Genomic DNA, 19,866 nt, shown 5'->3' on the forward strand with positions numbered 1-19,866 from the left:
TATCCTGCTCTTCACAGTAATCCAAGAAATACACTCACCAATTATTTTGTTAGGAGCTGCTTGTTACAGTCAGTTTGGACTTCCTTAATTCTTTAGATTCAGCAAGGTGCTGGAAACATTCCTCAGAGACTCTGGTGATGATAGCATCACACAGCTGCTGCAGATTTGCACATCTGTAATGCACATCCTCTGTGCTCTGTTGGACTGAGGTCTGGTGGCTGTGGAGATCATGTGAATACAGTAAACTCACTGTCTTATCCAAAAAAAAAAACAGTTTGAGGAAATCTGAGCTCTGTGCTTCATCTTCCTGCATTGTCATCAGACCAGGCAACATTTTTCCAGTTGTCCAGTTTTGATTGTAGTTTCCTGTTCTAAGCTCACAGGAGCACAGCCTGGTCTGCTCATCTGTTCAGGGTTCAACACAGTTTGCATTCAGTGATGCTTTGGTTGTAACTGGTGATTAATTGAGTTTTCTGTGCCTGCTGTCAGTTTGAAGCAGTCCTTATCCTCTGACTTCTGACATCATTGAGGCATCTTCTCCCAGAGAACTGCGCTCGCTGGATATTTTCTCTTTTTCAGACCACTGATTTGATGTTTGTGTTAACAAGCAGCTGGACCTGTGTACCTAACAAAGTGGCCAGTTAACCTTGTAGTTATACACATTTACCTTTACAAAGATATTTGTGGCGCTGTAGCTTGTGAGGCCAGTTAAGAAACGTTCTGAAGTGTTGCTCATTAGAGGATTAATGGAGTAGACATTAAGAGGACACTGATGGTGGAGGGTTTGTCTGTCTGTCTTTTTACTTTATTTTGGATTTTGCAGGGGATGCTGATTGAAGGACCTCCAGGACCTGAGGGACCTGCTGTAAGTTAATATTATTTCCAAATCTGTATTTTTCTCCATCTTAAAAAATAAATCCTCACTTTCTGTCGACAAATATTTGAACTCTTAATTTTTGTCTGGCAGGGTCCCACTGGACCTCCTGGATCTTCTGGACCTCCTGGTTCTGTCGGTGACCCCGGAGAGAGGGTGAGTATTTTTCCTTTATCTGAAGGTTTGTAGGCATGCATCTGAATCTGTGTGTTACACATGTGCTATACAAAAGGAGCTGAATTGATTATGTTTTTAAATTCTTATACTGGCCGACTCACCGTTGCCCCTCTGATATCCTGCAGGGCACTCCTGGTAGGCCTGGTCTTCCTGGAGCTGATGGGGTTCCTGGACCTCCTGGAACTTCACTCATGCTGCCTGTAAGTCACCTTTAACCTTTCAGCCTTTACTGATTATGGAAACTATCAGAATAGCTATAAATATGAGTCATATTTGGGCAAATGTTTTGTTTAAACCAGATCTGAATGTGTTTTAACTCTTTATTGTCGGTGTTGGTTTTTTATAAGCATTGAGATTTGGGTCTTTCAAAGTTGGATTATTTCGGGTTTTCCTCATTGAACACAGCTACAGTCTATAGGAATGCTCTCAGATGTTGAGTTGTTTGTTTATTCAAATGTTTATTCCTTGTTTTTTATATATATATGTTAGAGTAATTCCTGCGTCACTGTCACTGATCAGGTCTGAGTCTGAATGTTCGTTCTGTGTTTGCAGTTCCGCTTCGGGCAGAGCGGAGGAGACAAGGGGCCGGTCGTTTCTGCACAGGAGGCTCAGGCTGCAGCCATCTTATCCCAAGCCAGGGTCAGATATGAGTTTTTATTTCAGCTTTTCTATCTATGATGCTTTGTTTCGCCCTGGTATTGTCACCTTTTGTGAAATGACATTGTCTCCAATATTTTATTAAAACTGCACTTTGTTAATTATTTCGTTTTTCTATTTATGTTATGAAAACTCAGAATCAAAATAAGATTTTAATGTGGTCAGTAAGAGAACACAGAAAAGAGATGAGGTGTTATAAAAACACTGTGAACAGGACAGCAGGTATTCTGTGAACGTTAAGACGATGATCTTATCCAGGGAACATAAATATGCAAACAGAGTTTCTTCCTGAATCACTGCTATAAGCAGCTGTCGTGTTTTCTGTAGATGGCTCTGAAGGGGCCTCCTGGACCAATGGGATTCACCGGACGCCCTGGACCCCTGGTATGCTACCTTTCATTTGGATCATAATAATCGGTCTGTTCTCTAAGTGTATATGACATCGTCATTAGTAAAATGAGACTGAGACGATTGAGTCTCTTTCAGGGAAATCCAGGAAGTACTGGTTTGAAGGGAGAGCTTGGAGACCCCGGTCCTCAGGTAAATAACAACAGCTGTGTGTAAAATTATTAATGACTTTATTATTATTACTCCTGTATTGTGTTCTAAGTGAACCTTTTCAGCTCATGTCTGTGAGATCACAGTTATAACTGGCACTTCTGACGGGCCCCTGGTTTATTTTCAGGGTCCAAGGGGACCCCACGGTATGATGGGCCCTCCAGGCAAAGCAGGAAGAAGAGTGAGTATGAACAGCTGACATTTTTATCAAGATGTGTGTATCACTTGTCGTTGTAAATTTTATTTTTTAAGTTTTATGAGAGTAGGTGTCGTTTCAGGCCTGCAGTTCAGGCTGTCACCAGAAAGTTTTAAAACCTCTAAAAGCCAGTTTTTGTCCATCCAGACGCTCACCTGTGCTCCTGTTTAAGCTGTCTTTAAACGTAGGTTCACTTAAACATGTTCTTCCTCTGCTCCTCGCAGGGCCGTGCTGGAGCTGATGGTGCCAGAGGAATGCCAGGAGAGCCTGGAACTAAGGTACCCTCACTGCCTTTATTTAAACACCACCAGCCTGAAGCCTCCACCCTGTCTCTGTAGCTTTTTTATTGGTCCAATAAGAATGGATATTAAAACTTAAATACTGGTGTCATTTTGGTGCCAAAAGCTCGACACAGTCAGTTTGTTCTCCCTGATTATTCAGCTGTATCAAAGTCTTTCTCATGGATCCTGAGGCCTCAGCTGTGTGCTCATTGTTATTGTATTGAGATCGTTTCTGATGCATTTCTACTTTCTACAGTGAGATAATAGTAATGTTCATGTCTGTGTCTATCACAGGGCGACCGTGGTTTCGATGGTCTTCCTGGTCTGCCTGGTGATAAAGGACACAGGGTACGTCCAACAAACTCAAAAACAATGATTGTTTTTCAGTTATAATCTTTATTACCACTGTAGAATCATTTATTTACATCTGCTTCATCCTTATATTTTATTAGGGTGACTCTGGACCACTGGGACCACCAGGGGGCCCAGGAGAGGACGGAGAACGGGTACGCAGATCTGAGAATATTATAATATTAATATTACATCCAGATATTGTGTCACTGCTGATCAGCATCTTTTCATCCATAACGTGCTTCTTCTCTGTTTGCAGGGAGATGATGGAGACGTTGGACCCAGGGGTCTCCCAGGTGAACCAGTGAGTGTTTCAGTCACAGCCCAGCTGATTCTACACCTCCCACTATTTTCTATTTATATTCTACTCGTGCTTTTATTGTCTGTGTTTTAAATGGTCTCCCACATGCCTCTGTTTTTATATCTCACATAACAAGGTCACCTTTGCACCTGTTGTTTCATAATCATCACACTTTTATGATATTTTAGGGATCTTTACTGTAATTAATAATGTAGTGCAGTAACACAAAGATGGAGGAGGAGCCAACGTGCTTTTAGAATCACTGAAATAGGGAGTTGTGTTTTTTATGCAGCTAGTTGTGGGTCAGTCTTTTAGATTTGATAAAGAAGGAGAATGCAGATTACCTCTTTAAATAGCTCATTCTGTATTTATACTTTATATATTTATAAGTTCTCTTTCTTTATGTTTTTCCTTTCATTTCCATTAAAAACAATAGTATGTGTGAGTGAATGATCCTGGTTTGCATGACGCCTGTGTGTCCTTGTGTGTTTGCAGGGACCTCGTGGTTTGCTTGGACCCAAAGGTCCTCCAGGAATCCCCGGACCTCCTGTGAGTAGAAGCGATTTCACGCCCAGCCTTCTGCTGTTATTTTGGCTGCATTGTTTTACCCCACTCTGACCACTGAGCACCCACAGCACCACCTGAACCAACAGCCAGTAACCTGGTTTCATCCCAAATCTAAAAATGAACATGTGATGTTCCCACAGCCTCCTCAAAACATACCAACATGTAAAAAATGAATGCATGATATATTTAAACTTTCTGCTTGTTCTGCTAAAGTAAAGTTTTAGCTTTAGGGGAAGTTTACTCCATCAGTTTAATATGACAGAAGCAGGAACATCAGTGTTTTTGTTCCATGTATTTTTCTTACAGATTTTAAATATGTAATGTTAAACACAGTAAACACTTTTTATTACCTTACACTCTCACATTTGTTTTGAAATTTTATAACATGTTTAAGTACAAACCAGCGCTTTCAGACAAATACTCTGTGCACTTTTTTCCAAAGACTTGTGTAAAATTAGCCGACTGCACTTTAAATAGGAAGATGCCCACAAAGACAAACCTGCATCAACATCAAGATGTTTCGTTTTCTATGAGTGATGCTGAGCAAAGCACCAGAGATGATGTTTTCAGTTCCTGTTCCCTGGATGCTTTGACTAGAAGCTGACATTTAGACATTTATGGGGAATCGTTTTTAATTTCTTCCTCTCGATCTTCTCTCAGGGTGTTCGAGGAAACGATGGACCCCACGGTTCCAAAGGAAGCTTGGTCAGTAACAGTTTCCATGTTATCCTGTTATCGTGTGTATTTGAACATTTAAGATCAGAACTCAGAATGTTAACACAAAACTTTTCTTTTAGCTAGTTTCTGACAGATTCTCTCTTCCTCCTCTTTCCTTCACTTTGCCCTGCGCTGATCGTTATTCTCTCCTCTTCTGTTTCTGTCTCTCAGGGTCCCCAAGGTGAGCCAGGACCTCCAGGTCAGCAGGGAACCCCAGGAACTCAGGTGAGACAGAGAACACCTGGTCATTATCACGTACCTGACACGTGATAATGTATGGGAATAGCTATGCAGGAACATGCACACAAAGATAAAAGGAAAGATTAATGCTCAAATTGTAATAATTACATAAACTGATTAAAGGTCACGCGGTGTTTTGGGGTTTTTTGCAGGGAATGCCGGGACCTCAAGGGGCCATCGGACCCCCAGGAGAGAAAGTAAGACCTTAGATATTCATCATACTCTATTTAAAGTACATTTACATAATGAATGTTGGCTCTAAACAAGTATTCAACAATACACAGTCATATAATAGTTGGAATATTATTAATTCATTACATTATTCAACTCTATTCTCCAACTCTGACATTTAAATACTGCAGTGACGACACCGAGAAAGTAAACAAAGGGAGTCGGATGTGCTGTTGTCAGGAAGAGATCTTTAAACACCTGTTACAGCAGGAGTCTATTGGATGCTTAAGAATTATAGTAACCAATCAAACTCACACATCTCACAAAGGTGAAAATATGATGGTTGTTGTCAGAGATGATGATCTTATGCTATTCCACTTAAAAATGAATCTTCTAAATTAAGTTTGATATGAAGTGCAGGGTTTACCTCACGCACACACAGTACAGCACACAGCTGCCTGCATGAAGACTGCAGTCACTCTCATATAACCCGACAACCACATACAGCTGTGACCCACAGACACTCCAGCTGTGACAGTGACAGCATGAATATCTCTGAAACTAAAGTGAAATTGTGCAGCCTTACCTCATTCACATCGACACTTTCCCCACCGAGCAGTGGTATCAGCACTCTGAGTCTCATAGAATAACACTCGTTCTCTGTATCAGTGCACTTTTCTCTCGCTCACACTTCAACCATGTGAGTCTGTCGTACTCGTCAGCGACGAAGCAGAAAAGCGTGCTTCATTCAGATATGAGACGTTTCAAATAAGGAGCATTTATTGACCTTATATACACTTTGTCTCCTTCTCCAGGGTCCCACAGGAAAACCAGGTCTCCCAGGAATGCCTGGAGCTGATGGGCCTCCTGTATGTTTGTCTTTCTTTATATTGTTTATTAAGTTGAACCACCTAAAGCTGGGTGATGTCGTTTCTAAGCCTTAAACTCTCTGTTTTCATGTTACAGGGTCACCCAGGAAAGGAGGGGCCTCCTGGCACCAAGGGAAACCATGTGGGTGCCATAACTCCATCACTTTATATTACTTCATTCATATTACTATTATTATCCATCCTAACAGGAGACCTGTAACCTCTGTTAGGTTTGTCCTTGTGGTCGTAGTTACCACAGTGTGTGTGTTGTGCTGTAAACCTGCTTTCTTTGGTCTGCAGGGTCCTAACGGTCCTCAGGGAGCTATCGGCTATCCTGGTCCTCGGGGCGTCAAGGTCACTGCGCTTCATTTTTAATGTGTCGTAAAACAAATTAGCAAAGACATTTTTTAAATGTGATTTATTAGAATGCAAATGTATTGATTATGAAATTGTTGTGATCACAGGGAGAACAAGGCATCCGCGGCCTGAAAGGCCACAAAGGAGAGAAGGTAAATGAATAAATATCACGTTTACACAATAACATCGTGTTAATGTGCACATCTGGTGATTAAAAAAGGAAAACGGAGATATCATGTGACTGCATTTTATAATTAAAAACAAGGTTGGTGTCATGTACATCTATTCATTGTGTTTTTATTTGTTTTTGTTGCCAGGGAGAAGACGGCTTCCCGGGAATTAAAGGAGATTTCGGTGTCAAGGGAGAGAGGGTAAAGTGTGAATAATGAAGCAGCTGATTGGTCAGTTGGCTGGTTCTTTAATGTAACACTAGATGGCTGAATGAAGGACTGGATGGTCCAGATTTTTAATCTAACCCATGTTAATATTTGCTCTGAGTTATTGCTTTGTGTACAGCACAGATTTAATCTCACAGCTGTGTTTCCACTCTGATCTCTTACAGGGAGAGATTGGAGTATCAGGGCCCAGAGGAGAGGACGGCCCGGAGGGGCCAAAGGGTCGTGTTGGACCCCCCGGTGAGGTTGGAGCTATTGGACTGATTGGTGAGAAGGTATGAACTGTTTCATTACAGCAAGACTGCATAAAAGTAATTATTTTTTATTATTCAGACCATCATTTAATACTTTTATAACTTGTGTAAGAATTATATTTCACCTGTACCTGGGATCTGAAACAAGTATTTATTTGAATTTTTCTAAATATTTGAGGAGTTTTTTATGTTTTATTGATGTGAATTTCTCCATTAAACCTGACATTTAACTTTATAACATGAACTTTATTACAAGATAATGTGACTGTTACACCTGTGCATCATGTTGAGTGCTTCTCAGGTTTCTCACCTACATGCCAGCATTAATCAGTCATAACCAGCTGGTTTGTAGTGGAGCAGGTTAGAAAACGCAGTCACACCTGCTGCGATTGATGACGTCATCGTTTGTTTCCAGGGTAAACTCGGTGTACCTGGAGTTCCTGGATATCCTGGAAGACAAGGACCAAAGGTAAGAGAAGCACAAGCCTTTCATTAGCACTGAATCAGTGGTTGATCCTGATGGAACAGCTGATCCTGACATGTTGGTTTATTTTTAGGGATCTCTTGGATTCCCAGGATTCCCTGGTTCAAACGGCGAGAAGGGAACAAGGGTAAGACGACGTCTCTGTGGAAGACTCAGACATTTAAACCTAACAAGGATAAAGTTTCTCAGGTTATAACAAAAGTTCTAATGTTAACTAATGTTTACTGTTAACTGTCTGTCTGATTCTCTTCAGGGTACTTCCGGCAAACCAGGTCCGAGAGGACAGAGAGGCCCGACGGTACTTTTTCTGTTTATTATGCTCAGGGTTTAGAAGCTGCTCTGCTCACAGCCTTAAAGAATAACCTATCAGTACATCACCCATCATCAGTGTAACCTCTGGTGATCAGCAGAAACACAGTTTTCAGAGTTGTTTAATTGTTGCTTCATATGATTTGAGTGTATCGTAGTAACTTAACTATACGTGCTGTTTTTGACCATCAGGGCCCCCGAGGGCAGAGAGGGCCGAGGGGGGCCACGGGGAAACCAGGAGCAAAGGTTCGTCTGCACACCTGAAACAAACTGTCCACACTGTGATTTACTGATGAATCCTGTTTTCACTTCATATTTTACATGAATGTGTGAAAGAAATTACTCGTATCTCATCTTTATATAAATATTTGAACAAAAAAGTCAGAGCTGGATTTTTTTTTTTTAAACAAGACTTGCCTAAAACCCCTCGATGCCATTTACATTTATTGCTTTTGATTTTTGCCTGTAAATAATTTAAATAAAGAAAAGAAGAGTTTGTATTTAATTCATTCTTCTTTTATTGCTCCTGTCAGGGAACCTCAGGAAGTGATGGACCTCATGGTCCTCCTGGAGAGAGGGTGAGTGTTGAAGTTCACAGAAGTGTGTCCTGCTTGGAAAAACTTACTTTTAAATTTGAGTCAAATATTTAATGTTCTTACTTTACCACATGTGATTTCTCAGGGATTGCCAGGACCTCAGGGAGCCAATGGTTTCCCCGGACCAAAGGGACCTCCTGTAAGTAAACGTTTTCATTTACGGTTCCTCACAGACTGATTTTAGTAATGATACAAATTCAGGGTGATATCACTGAGCTATTAATAAAAAAACTGAGGTACTTTGTACAGTTTGATAAAATTGGTTTATTGTTTTATTACAGGGACCACCAGGAAAGGATGGCCTGCCAGGACATCCCGGACAGAGAGGAGAAGTTGTAAGTTAAATTTGTATTTTTTATTAATTTATTAATTTATTTTTCTTTCTTAGAGGTGCCTCCACCTGAGCTCACTGAGTGGAGCAGGTGGCCCATATGCCTTAAGGCTAATCCATAGATGTGGGTTTTAATCCAGACCACTGACTGCATGTCTTCCTCCCAGCTTTGCTGTCTTCTGTCTGTCTGAAGTATTTAAGTAGTGATCTGTGAAATTTAATGCACAGAGATGCTTGAATCTGTATTTATGGAGAAGAATTATTTGTGTTTTGTGTCAAATAAACAAAAAAGTCATCACAGCAGATTTTTCTTCATCTCAGTCGCAGACTGTGATGATGGTTGTGAGTGGACACGTCTTTGCCTTTCAGATCTGAGCGTCTGTGTTTTCTAGATCAACTGTTAACTGAGTTTGTGTCTTGCAGGGTTTCCAAGGTAAAATGGGTCCACCTGGGCCTCCTGGAGTTGTTGGACCTCAGGTGAGTTCATTCATCGTGGTGCACATACTGTTACTGCTACAGTAAATCACATCACGAGCCAACTTACACACTTCACTTCTCCATATTCACACCCTGCTGCTTTGCATTCTTCCTTCCATCATTGCTTTCTTCTTCTCTCAACCCTCTCCATGTCCATCTTCCAGGGCCCATCAGGAGAGACCGGCCCCATGGGCGAGCGTGGCCATCCCGGACCTCTAGGTCCACCTGGTGAGCAGGGGCTTCCTGGTCCCTCAGGGAAAGAGGGCACCAAGGGGGACCCTGGACCCACAGGACGGCCTGGAAAAGATGGTCCTCCAGGACTGAGAGGCTTCCCAGGAGAGAGAGGACTTCCTGGAACCCCTGTGAGTATAAATGATCCAGCATATGTCATCAAGCCAGGATCCAGGTGTTTAAGAAACATTTCTTATCTCAGTCATTAGAATAATAGTCTGATGATTATTCCTGCATGGTCATTTCTTCCAGGGTGGTGGAGGACTGAAGGGAGGCGAAGGACCTGCTGGACCTCCTGGACCTGCTGTAGGTTTCTGTTCATATTAAAAAACAACTCATTTAAAGAAATGTTCATAGTTCAGAAATAATGGATGCAAGTCTGGATCTTTCAGTTAAGTGAGGAGAGAACAGAACGTACTCTGAGTTTGGATGTTAACCATCATTGTATTTGTTTAATTTTTCAAGTCTCTCACTAGGAGATAGAAATCTTTTAAAAACTTTTAAAATCTGTTACTTATTCTTCCAACTTAAGAATGAATTATTCACTTAATGAAAACCTGCTGTGGTTGGTGCTGACCTCATGTATTTCTTAGGGGTCTCCTGGTGAGCGGGGACCAGCTGGTACTGCTGGACCCATCGGACCTCCTGGCAGACCAGGCCCTCAGGGCCCACCTGGACCAGCTGGAGAGAAGGGAGTCCCTGTGAGTCTTCCGGATGTGTTAATCAAATTTAGTCTGTCCAGCTAATGATGAAAATCAATTATTGATTTCTCTCTTTCTCCTGCTCAGGGTGAGAAAGGGCCCATTGGCCCAGCAGGTCGGGACGGAGTGCAGGGTCCTGTGGGTCTGCCCGGCCCTGCTGGAACAGCTGGAGTTCCTGGCGAGGACGGAGACAAGGCCAGTAACTCTAAGTAACAGAGATCACACCTTAGCTTAAGATTCTTGGAAAGCTGCAGGGTGAATGTTTCACCTCAGAAGGTGTCAAGAGTCAAAATAGCTCAGAGCGTAAAATAAAATGAATTTTATTTATTGTTTCAGGGTGAGGTTGGAGAGCCTGGGCAGAAGGGTGCCAAAGGAGCCAAAGGAGAGCATGTGAGTGACTTAAATCAGAGATTAATATTTACCTCTGATGGTAACGATCAGGATCTAATAATGCTGTTTCTCCCCTAATGATTGTTGTTTCTCTGTGTTCATGTGCTTGTTCCTGGTTATTTGCAGGGTCCTCCTGGTCCACCCGGGCCGCTCGGTCCTGTAGGTCAGCCTGGTCCAGCTGTGAGTAGAAACTCCTTGTTATTACAAGTGCATGCATTTGATGATAGCTGCAGTTTTTACTTTACAGATTTGATAAAGGTCTTGTTAAAATGAAAATGTAGTTATGTGATGAATATACAAGATTTTTCCAGATTTTAGTTTAGATCCATCCAGTCAGGAGAACAGCACATTAACTGTTCTTATGTCCTGCTTTTGTCCTTGTTCTTCTTCTTCTGTGGTGCAGGGTGCTGATGGAGATCTTGGACCGAGGGGGCAGCAGGGTCCTTTCGGAGCTAAAGGTGACGAGGGAACCCGAGGCTTCCCAGGAGCCCCAGGTCCCATCGGACTCCAGGTAAAAACCTTAAAATGTCAAAAAACAGCAACACTTCCTTTCTTTACGTTGGATTTGATGTAAATACTCGTGCAGTTCGAGCATCGCTCTTGTGCAAAGCTCCTAATCCAGAACTTTGACCTTTGCTCTGCAGGGACTGCCAGGACCATCTGGGGAGAAAGGAGAGACGGGAGATGTCGGACCTATGGTGAGTTTCACAAACACATGAATATTGTAATAACTGGTAATGACGTATGCAACAAAATAAATGAAATGATGATAAAAACCAAATCCTCTTTATGTTTCCAGGGTCCTCCAGGCCCTCCAGGACCCCGTGGCCCTGCTGGACCCAGCGGAGCTGACGTGAGTTTTTGGAGCTTTTACTGAACCTCTGTGAAACTCGCTCCTTTTCTATCAAGTTAATTTTAGCAGATTAAATTCTCATGAAACTCATGTTCAGCATTAATTAAAGTAGATTATCTGATACTTTTTCCTCCGAGTAACTGTTGATGGAAATTATTTGATCAGTTTTTGTCTGTTTTCAGGGTCCTCAAGGTCCTCCTGGTGGTATTGGTAATCCTGGGGCTGTTGGAGAGAAGGTGCAGTACTGAAGGAATATTTTTACAGCTTTGTGTCCAAAAACAGAAAAACTGGATTAAAATATGTGATATTTGTTCCACAGGGAGAGCCCGGTGAGGCCGGACCACCTGGAATCGTAGGAGAGGCTGGAAAGAAGGTGAACGATGTGATCTTAATGCTTTTTTGAGCCGATGCATCGGAGCTCATGCTGTCGCTGATATCTAAATATCATCCATGAGCAAACAAAGAGGTCTGTACTTCTGTGGACAGGGTCCTCGTGGAGAGCGCGGAGAGAAGGGAGAGGCGGGCCAACCTGGAACTGCTGGACCTGCCGGAGGACGAGGAGGACCAGGAGACGACGGGCCCAAAGGAAACCCAGTATGAGAACCGGACACACCAGAACATACACAGACTGCCGCACAGATCAGTGAGCACCGATCTCTTTACTGTGTTTAATCATTGATCTTTTTGTATTAATTTCAGGGTCCTGTTGGTTTCCCTGGTGATCCCGGCCCCCCTGGTGAGGTTGGACCCAGAGTAAGTGTCGTTTTTGAATGATTCACGTTTATTTATTTGCAGAGATGTTAAATGTGGCTCCACAGCTGCCGACAGTTCAGTTCAGCCTCTTCACTGCACGTTTGAGCTTCGTGCTGAACCGAACAACCCAAAGAAAACCTCTGACATCATCGTCTTTGTTTTTAGGGCCAGGATGGTGCTAAGGGAGAGAGAGGAGAGGACGGAGAAGCAGGAGAACCTGTGAGTAAAAAAGCAGAGATGCAGAAATGAAGGATTAGAAATGATCCAGCTCCTCACCCATGTGGAAAAGAAATAGTAAAAACTTATAAAATACTCATGAAAGTGGCCACTTTCTCATTACTTTCATATATTGTTTTAGTAAATATCCAAAACAGACAAGTTTCATTTATATAATTTTTCAAGGGATCAATCTTTTCATTCTGCCTCCTATCGCAGGGCACGCCCGGACCTCCTGGTGAGAACGGACCTCCTGGACCCCCAGGAAAGAGGGTAAGATCACTCAGTCTGATGGCAACCTGCTGCTGTGAAAAATCACTTAAGTAATTTTTTTAATGCTTCCAGCTTTTGAAAAAGGGTGAAAACAATCACAGAGTTTTGCAGTTTGACCTTTTATTTACCTGAGCATATAAGGTTGTGTTTACTGACCAGTCATGTTTAGAGTATCATCACCCAAACACCCAACCTGAGCGCAGCATCCTGGACACCATCAAACATTTATTCTGTTTCTTTCCTGCAGTCGTATTTAAATGGCCTCTATTTAAAATACAATTCATTCCTATGATTTAGTGAAAGCTTATTAACTTTGAAGGAATACAGTATTTTATCACTTATGTTCACTGATGCACTGTTACCTCATTTACATGTCAGGGTCCTGCTGGTGCAAGAGGAGCAGAGGGACGTCAGGGAGAGAAGGGAACCAAGGTGAGTCCTTCAGTTACTAAATGATCTGCACAGATCACAGTAAGTATAAGCTCTCAGATGATAAGACAAAACTATGTTTACATCTGATTACTGACCCTTTATTTCTAATAATGATTCTACAATAAATGATTAACTCTGTTTTTCTCAGATTCTTATCAATCTTATTTTTGTGATGCATAACTTTTACTGATGCAAAGAAGGAATCTTTGAATCGCGTTTCTTTGGCGTCACCCTTCACAGGGAGATCCAGGTGCAGTCGGTCCCCCAGGAAAGACGGGTCCTGTCGGCCCTCAGGGTCAACCAGGAAAACCAGGAACCGAAGGTCTTCGAGGACTCCCAGGATCAGTGGTCAGTTCAGTGTATCAGTCATTTTTGGGTTTATTCAAACAGCAACTAAACAAATTCACTGTGTGTGACACTTGTTGTTTGATGTGTTGCTGTTCACTCACTAAGTGTGTTAATAATTGTGTTTCAGGGTGGACAAGGATTACCAGGAGCTGCTGGAGAGAAAGGACCGCCTGGACCTTTGGTAAGAGCAAACACAAAGTTTGCACTTGATGCTCCGTCACGCTGCACTTTGCTCCTGCTGCCTTCTTTAATCCTCCATCTTTCCTCTTCTCGTCTGTCCTCCTGCTTTCGTCCTCTTCTTTTCTTTTCTCTGCTTCTCCTCCTGCAGGGACCGCCTGGTTTGCCCGGCCTGCGTGGAGACCCCGGAGCCAAGGGAGAGAAGGGTCACCAAGGTCTTATCGGTCTCATCGGACCTCCGGGAGAGCAGGGAGAGAAGGGAGACCGAGGCCTTCCTGGGCCTCAGGGATCCTCTGGACCCAAAGGAGAGACCGTAAGTTTGACCTCTGTCACACGATGAAGAGCAGGCAGTGAAACCTTTATTTTATTTGACTCTTTTTTATGGAAATGATTCTCATGTCTTGTAACACAGGGACTTCCTGGAGGCACCGGACCCCTCGGCCCTGCTGGTCCTCCTGGTCTTCCTGTAAGTATTTGTGCTGTTTTATTCCAGGAACATGACGTCATTCTTCCTCCTCCTGCTCCTGAAACCTGTCATTGAAGCCGTTTTATTAAAGTCTGACATCTTTTCCAGGGTCCTCAAGGTATCAAAGGAGCTAAGGGTTCATCTGTGAGTAACCACGCTAACATGAGTGCAGTGTCAGTAAAATTCAAAGATGAATCGATGTGATGATGTAATGCTTCTTTCCTTTTCCTGCTGGATTTAGGGAGGAGCTGGACCAAAGGGAGAAAAAGGAGTACAAGGACCTCCTGGACCTCCTGTTAGTACTCCACCTTTCTTCATTTAAATCTTCTCCGTGTGCTCTCTGAACTGCAGTTAATGATGTAAACTTGCTTCCCAGGGCCCACCTGGTGAGGTCATTCAGCCGCTGCCCATCCAGAGGAGTCCCAAGTCCAAACGCTCCATCGATGCCAGCCAGCTGGCGCCGGAGTTTGACCCTGACATGCCGGCATCTGACACCGCCGGCACAGAGTTCCTGATGGGCAGCGAAGGCATGGAGGAGATCTTTGGCTCTCTCAACTCCCTCCGTCAAGAGATCGAGACGATGCGTTTCCCTATGGGCACTCAGGACAGCCCCGCGCGCACCTGCCAGGACCTGAACCTCAGCCAGCCCGACCTCAAAGACGGTAACGGAAACAAACCACAAAACCCAAAACAAACCTGGCAGCTGATCCTGGCACTTATATCAGTACCAGGACGATGATGAATGAACATCTTTAAGAGTCAAAGTCAGACTTTTACATTTTCCCACCTCTTTTCTCTGTCGCCCCCTGCAGGAGAGTACTGGATCGACCCCAATCAGGGCTGCTCCAGAGACTCCTTCAAGGTCTTCTGTAACTTTAGTGCTGGAGAGACGTGTTTGTACCCGAGCAAGGACGTCAACACGGTCAGTCCAGCAATCTGCAAAAACAACAACTGTGTCAAAAAACATTATTATTAACTAAACTCATAATAATTTGGTTAAATCAACATGTTTGGGTTTCCGAAGCGTTTGTGGTGGTTTCTATTTTCTCATTTTATGTAAGAAAAAAAAATTATTTAACATTTATAACAAAACTAAGATGTCAGAGCAGTAATGTTGAGGAAATTTGCCACCCAGGTTTAAAAAAAGGTGTTTTTATCTGTCTGTGTGAAAACAGAGTTTAAATGAAACTTTAACTATAATGTGTGACGTGGATCATTGTGGTCACAGGTGGAGATGAGCTCCTGGGACAAAGAGACTCCAGGATCGTGGTACAGTCAGTTTTCCACTGGTAGTAAGGTTAGTAATTAAGTTTAATAGTTTAGTTCTTGACATGTTTAACCTTCTTTCCCTCGTTTGTTTGCATCCTTACACTCATCTTACACTTTTCCTCTTTGCTGCTTGTTGTCTTATCATTAAATCCTCTCCTTTCTCATCCTCCTCCCAGTTCTCCTACGTCGACTCCAACGGTGATCCCGTGGGCGTGGTCCAGCTGGGCTTCCTGCGCCTCTTGAGCGTCCAGGCCCGTCAGAACCTCACCTACCACTGCCACCGCTCCGTGGCCTGGGCAGACCAAAGCGCCGAGAACAACTACCAAAGGGCGCTGCACTTCCTGGGTGCCAACGACGAGGAGCTGAGCTATGAGACCAACCCGTACATCAAAGCCTTGATCGATGGCTGCTCTGTGAGTTCACACACATAAAACTACATCCAGACCTGTTAAAGGCTCCGTGTCACTGAAGGTGATGAGGAGCTGTCACATCTTTCCTCTGGACCATCGTAACCATGTATGATGGACCAGAGTTAGTCTGACCCTCATCCAGTCCTAGTAAATTAAGCTGCCTCTTTTTCTGTGATGTTGCAGTCACATTAGACAAAACAGTGTTTTTAGATGATTGCGATCTCATTACCTTGGAAATGGTTGCTTTGCAGACAGAGAGCAGGTCTACGACAACTCACAGTCAGTTGAAAACTTCTGTGCAACTTTGGTGCTGCTATAGTTTTTTTAGGACTATCACCACTACTTTGATCTTGTCCAGTTTCCTCAGATTTTTTAAGGACACACTGCACAGCATGCTGAGATATGTTTTCAACTAGTCGCTCTTTGGGAATCACAAAATACGATTTTCTGTCTGTTAAAGTGTCATTTTTTTAATTTTTCATAGATTCAGCCAAAGAAATGGAACAAACTGTCTAGAGTTGTCTGTTTTCTGTAGACAGAACACTGATTCATGCTGAGTCAGGTGCCTTTTTTATTCTTGATTGAATGATTGAATGTTTAACTGGTTTAACACCGATCTATGAACTCTGACCTGTTCCCTCTGAAAATGCTCAGGTACAAGGATGAACTGAAAGTAATGAAAAAGCAGACGATGTGCAAAGAAAAACTTTGACCACTTAAAAAATGTAAAGATAGTCTGACTCCAACGAGACAAACATGAAGAAATAAGAGCAGACTCGAGACTTTTGCATAGTTTAAACCAGAAATGCAACCAGATAAGTCGAGTCTGCTGTTTGCAAAGAAACACAAAACAGACGAGCTGTGCTCATCGATGCAGACTGACTCAGGTTAATTGCAGAATCTGGGCAAATTGTGTTTGTAGATGAACAAAAATTATTGGCAAACCTTCACCAATCTGTCTGAGAGTGACTGCAGTCGGTCCAAGTTGGACTGTGATTGGTTGGAGACAGTTCGCCTTACACCAGGCGGTCGCCTTGAGATCAAAAACATTCAATCATAAGTTGAGAGCAGCCGCTTTTTTACTTATTGTCACAAAGAGGTTGGAGTTTTATGTCGTGTGACTGAGCTGTTGGAGAAAGCACGAGAGTTTAACCCCACACTGTGTCACGTTCCTCATCAATAACAGACAGTTTTTCATTTTATGGGATCTTTGGGGTTGATTTAAATTTGAGAACGATCACTAATTACACTATGATGACAAACGGTTTCACATGTAGCTGCAAAACACAAGAGGAACATTTAGAGGATTTTATGAAGTGTTTAGCTGTTTGTTTTTGAGCGGGTACAACGGGAGAGTTTGTTTTATATAAGGAGAAGAACCACGTCTGCTCTAACTTCAGCCTAATGTGCCAACTTACACAGACTTTATAAACCTTTTTCATTTTGTGGTTTCCTGACGTGCGTGTCTCTGTGTCTCTCCTCAGTATCGTAAGGGCTTCGACAGGACGGTCCTGGAGATCAGCACGCCACAGCTGGAGCATCTTCCTCTGCGGGATATCAAGGTGTCAGACTTTGGGGAGAAAAACCAGCAGTTTGGTTTTGAAGTGGGACCTGTTTGTTTCCAAGCCTAAGAACACAAACACACACAATACATGCAAACACACACACACTTAGAGACACACTTATATATGAAAAAAACATTCATGCCCAGTAATTTGTAAATTAATTTGTAAATGATATAAAACACACACACACACACTTACATATACATGCAGTTGTTGTGAGACAAACACGCGCTCACAGTAAAGTGCGTGCCCGGGGAAACCAACATCCTCCCAACAGTTAATGGACGTCACAAAAACAAAAAAAAGAGGAGAGAAATCTGAAAAACTCGCGGAGAGGAGACCTTCGACCCGCCGCGCGAGACGAAGATAAAGCCAGGAGGGAGCGTTCTTCAACATAAAACAGTGTTTTCTTTAACGTCACCGACCTGAGAGCGAGCCGGCAACCTGAGGTCTGATGCCCCTCTACCTCCCCATCCAACATCTCCTCACAGAAACGGGTCACACTCATTCCCACTTCTCTAATCTACATTCACTCTGCAGGCAGCATGACTGACGGTCGTTCAGGCTGTGAGAGGCTCCCGTGCAGCCGCCTTTATCTGTGATGCAGTTAAAATCACATGAAAGCAAAACAGGAGACAAACGTGAGCATAAAAGAACAGCCAGAGGTCAGAAACGTTCCCCTGAGCTGTAGATGAGGCTCTTTGTGAGGTCATCAGGGGCGACTCTTCAGCCATGCTGTTTACAGAGTAACATTCAGATCTTTTTACACTTTAAGGAACCAAAGAATTAACGACACCGGCAGAAACACAGGGAACTGAGCACCGAGGTTAACGTGTGGCGAGGTGCAGGACAATCCCTCCTCCACCCGAGAGGAGCGAGACCGCGCTGAGCCGATGTGATGCATGCACGAGGCAGGAGAGACGTGTGATCAGTGAAATCAAAGCCATTCATTTTGTAAACTGTGCTAAATGCAGTGCTGTTGTATTTGCATGCTGCTGGTGCCTTTTTTTAAAGACCCGATTCTTTAAATCACTCCTCACCGAGGCCGCTAACACCACGCCGCTCCGGTGTTTGCTGAGTCTGGACTCTTTGTTGTTTTCCATCAGTGTTTAAACATGTCAGAGCTTCAGAGATTCCTCCTGTTTTTCCTGCAGCAGCAAATAAAAATGCACGCTTTTACTGACCTGTGTGGTAAGGTGCTAATTACACAAACGTGTCAAAGGTGTAGTGTCCACTCCGACTCCTTCCTGTAGTCTCTTCTAATTCATGAAGCTTGTACCTGGGGAAGATGTGCATTACATACCATTTGTACAGAAATAGTGATATTCTATTGTATTTATTTAAAACTAACAGGGTGCTTTGAGATTAAAAAAACAAGAACCAACCAATATTTCAGTCACATGTGGTTTGTATTTATTTCCTGCAGCTGACACTTGAAGGTCAAACTCACCGCGGTGCTCCGCCCTGTTCAAACTCCTTTTGTACGGAATAAAAATAAGAATCTGTGGCCACACGTTACTGTAAGATCCCGTCTTAGTGTTTGCATCGACTGTACTGTGCTGTTACATCCTGCTTCCACTGTAATGATTAAACGGTGACTCTCCACCTCTGTCACGTCCCTGTCCTTGCTGCTGTTTCACTTGTTGGCTTTTGCAGGTTTGCAATCACGGAACAACTTTTTACTTAAAGTCTGCATCGATCTGAGCTGTGATGGTAAAGATACTGAACCACCACGGGGGAGAGAGAGGCTGTGAGAGAGGCAGGGGGGCGAAGGTCGTCCGCCACTGTGGGATGGAAAGTGAAAAATGATGGGGCGATTTAATTCTGGGGTTCTGGTTTTATTTGTTTGTGCTTTTTTAAATATATATAGCAGGAAACCGGAGGATGGATGACCGAAAAAGCCAAAACCAAAAAAATCTGCCCTCCTCCAGAGAGAATGACCTCAACTATTTGTTTGTTTTTATTGTGTTGAAGCCGTTTCAACATAAAAATATGGTGCTGAAAAAAGAAAAAAGTATTTTATAATGTCTGTAAGTAATTTTTTTAAATTCTTGTTTCTGTAATATATAATCTTTTTAAAAAGAGCTGCTTGACTCTTGTTTTTCTTCCAAACTGCTGTCATGATTTTACTACACAGGGCCACAAGGTGTCGCTATTTGTCAAAGTACTTGTTCATAGGCAACAACATAGGGAACGATGTCTATTAATAATGTATTTTAAATGCTTTATTATTTAGCAGTTTAAAGAGCTCTACAGGTTTTCTTGGTAATTATGTTTTTATTTCTGTGCGTTTTTTAATTAATTTATCTTCTGGATCAGCTTCATGTTTTGTTTTTTGACTTACTTTAATGTATTTTCCCCAAATCCTTAGTAGCATAATCTGCATTGGTGACAATATTAATTTATTTCTTGGTAATATAACAAAATATCCTTAACTTCAAATTATTTATGTGCTCTCCATTAAATATTTATTATGGTCTACTTTAGTGATTGCTGTTTCTATTTGTTACTAGAAGGTGAAACAGCGACATCTTGTGGCCATTCTGAAATTATGCCCCTGTTTTCCTCTAGATCAGCATCAGTTCGGTTTCATCACTAGTCACAGACTTTTAAAGAACTG

The 19,866-nt window shown here is 42.7% G+C and overlaps 1 protein-coding gene and 2 long non-coding RNA genes across 3 annotated transcripts in view; 1 reads left to right on the plus strand and 2 right to left on the minus strand.

The window, feature by feature from the left end:
• Nucleotides 1–19,302, plus strand: part of col11a2 (collagen, type XI, alpha 2) — a 43,293-nt gene extending 23,991 nt beyond the window's left edge. Inside the window, exons 10-65 of the mRNA XM_086280904.1 lie at nt 824–865; nt 968–1,030; nt 1,177–1,251; nt 1,604–1,690; nt 2,036–2,092; nt 2,195–2,248; nt 2,394–2,447; nt 2,687–2,740; nt 3,038–3,091; nt 3,196–3,249; nt 3,354–3,398; nt 3,891–3,944; nt 4,623–4,667; nt 4,851–4,904; nt 5,072–5,116; nt 5,906–5,959; nt 6,057–6,101; nt 6,260–6,313; nt 6,424–6,468; nt 6,634–6,687; nt 6,879–6,986; nt 7,381–7,434; nt 7,523–7,576; nt 7,703–7,747; nt 7,951–8,004; nt 8,292–8,336; nt 8,440–8,493; nt 8,636–8,689; nt 9,109–9,162; nt 9,327–9,524; nt 9,646–9,699; nt 9,987–10,094; nt 10,182–10,289; nt 10,431–10,484; nt 10,611–10,664; nt 10,888–10,995; nt 11,129–11,182; nt 11,284–11,337; nt 11,520–11,573; nt 11,657–11,710; nt 11,824–11,931; nt 12,037–12,090; nt 12,256–12,309; nt 12,526–12,579; nt 12,958–13,011; nt 13,252–13,359; nt 13,487–13,540; nt 13,688–13,849; nt 13,949–14,002; nt 14,111–14,146; nt 14,244–14,297; nt 14,379–14,664; nt 14,815–14,924; nt 15,231–15,299; nt 15,448–15,684; nt 17,166–19,302. Of these exons, the coding sequence (XP_086137030.1) occupies nt 824–865; nt 968–1,030; nt 1,177–1,251; nt 1,604–1,690; nt 2,036–2,092; nt 2,195–2,248; nt 2,394–2,447; nt 2,687–2,740; nt 3,038–3,091; nt 3,196–3,249; nt 3,354–3,398; nt 3,891–3,944; nt 4,623–4,667; nt 4,851–4,904; nt 5,072–5,116; nt 5,906–5,959; nt 6,057–6,101; nt 6,260–6,313; nt 6,424–6,468; nt 6,634–6,687; nt 6,879–6,986; nt 7,381–7,434; nt 7,523–7,576; nt 7,703–7,747; nt 7,951–8,004; nt 8,292–8,336; nt 8,440–8,493; nt 8,636–8,689; nt 9,109–9,162; nt 9,327–9,524; nt 9,646–9,699; nt 9,987–10,094; nt 10,182–10,289; nt 10,431–10,484; nt 10,611–10,664; nt 10,888–10,995; nt 11,129–11,182; nt 11,284–11,337; nt 11,520–11,573; nt 11,657–11,710; nt 11,824–11,931; nt 12,037–12,090; nt 12,256–12,309; nt 12,526–12,579; nt 12,958–13,011; nt 13,252–13,359; nt 13,487–13,540; nt 13,688–13,849; nt 13,949–14,002; nt 14,111–14,146; nt 14,244–14,297; nt 14,379–14,664; nt 14,815–14,924; nt 15,231–15,299; nt 15,448–15,684; nt 17,166–17,312 (4,152 nt within the window). The 3' untranslated portion in view covers nt 17,313–19,302. The remainder of the gene's footprint in view (nt 1–823; nt 866–967; nt 1,031–1,176; nt 1,252–1,603; nt 1,691–2,035; nt 2,093–2,194; nt 2,249–2,393; nt 2,448–2,686; nt 2,741–3,037; nt 3,092–3,195; nt 3,250–3,353; nt 3,399–3,890; nt 3,945–4,622; nt 4,668–4,850; nt 4,905–5,071; nt 5,117–5,905; nt 5,960–6,056; nt 6,102–6,259; nt 6,314–6,423; nt 6,469–6,633; nt 6,688–6,878; nt 6,987–7,380; nt 7,435–7,522; nt 7,577–7,702; nt 7,748–7,950; nt 8,005–8,291; nt 8,337–8,439; nt 8,494–8,635; nt 8,690–9,108; nt 9,163–9,326; nt 9,525–9,645; nt 9,700–9,986; nt 10,095–10,181; nt 10,290–10,430; nt 10,485–10,610; nt 10,665–10,887; nt 10,996–11,128; nt 11,183–11,283; nt 11,338–11,519; nt 11,574–11,656; nt 11,711–11,823; nt 11,932–12,036; nt 12,091–12,255; nt 12,310–12,525; nt 12,580–12,957; nt 13,012–13,251; nt 13,360–13,486; nt 13,541–13,687; nt 13,850–13,948; nt 14,003–14,110; nt 14,147–14,243; nt 14,298–14,378; nt 14,665–14,814; nt 14,925–15,230; nt 15,300–15,447; nt 15,685–17,165) is intronic.
• LOC147303367 (uncharacterized) lies at nt 8,481–12,627 on the minus strand. Its single transcript, XR_015126965.1, has 4 exons — nt 11,262–12,627; nt 10,517–11,144; nt 9,971–10,299; nt 8,481–9,707 (listed from the first exon to the last, which is right to left on the minus strand). It is a non-coding gene; the product is annotated as an uncharacterized LOC147303367 (long non-coding RNA).
• Nucleotides 12,895–18,395, minus strand: LOC147303368 (uncharacterized). The gene is made up of 4 exons (XR_015126961.1): nt 18,287–18,395; nt 17,115–17,308; nt 14,790–14,938; nt 12,895–13,036 (listed from the first exon to the last, which is right to left on the minus strand). It is a non-coding gene; the product is annotated as an uncharacterized LOC147303368 (long non-coding RNA).
• Nucleotides 19,303–19,866: the final 564 nt, after the last annotated feature.

The sequence above is a fragment of the Aulonocara sp. 'chitande type north' Nkhata Bay genome, linkage group LG22 (genome assembly GCF_057382095.1).
Source record: "Aulonocara sp. 'chitande type north' Nkhata Bay isolate Kocher_YH1m ecotype deep benthic linkage group LG22, A_spYH_male_GT1.1, whole genome shotgun sequence".
NCBI lineage: Eukaryota > Metazoa > Chordata > Actinopteri > Cichliformes > Cichlidae > Aulonocara > Aulonocara sp. 'chitande type north' Nkhata Bay.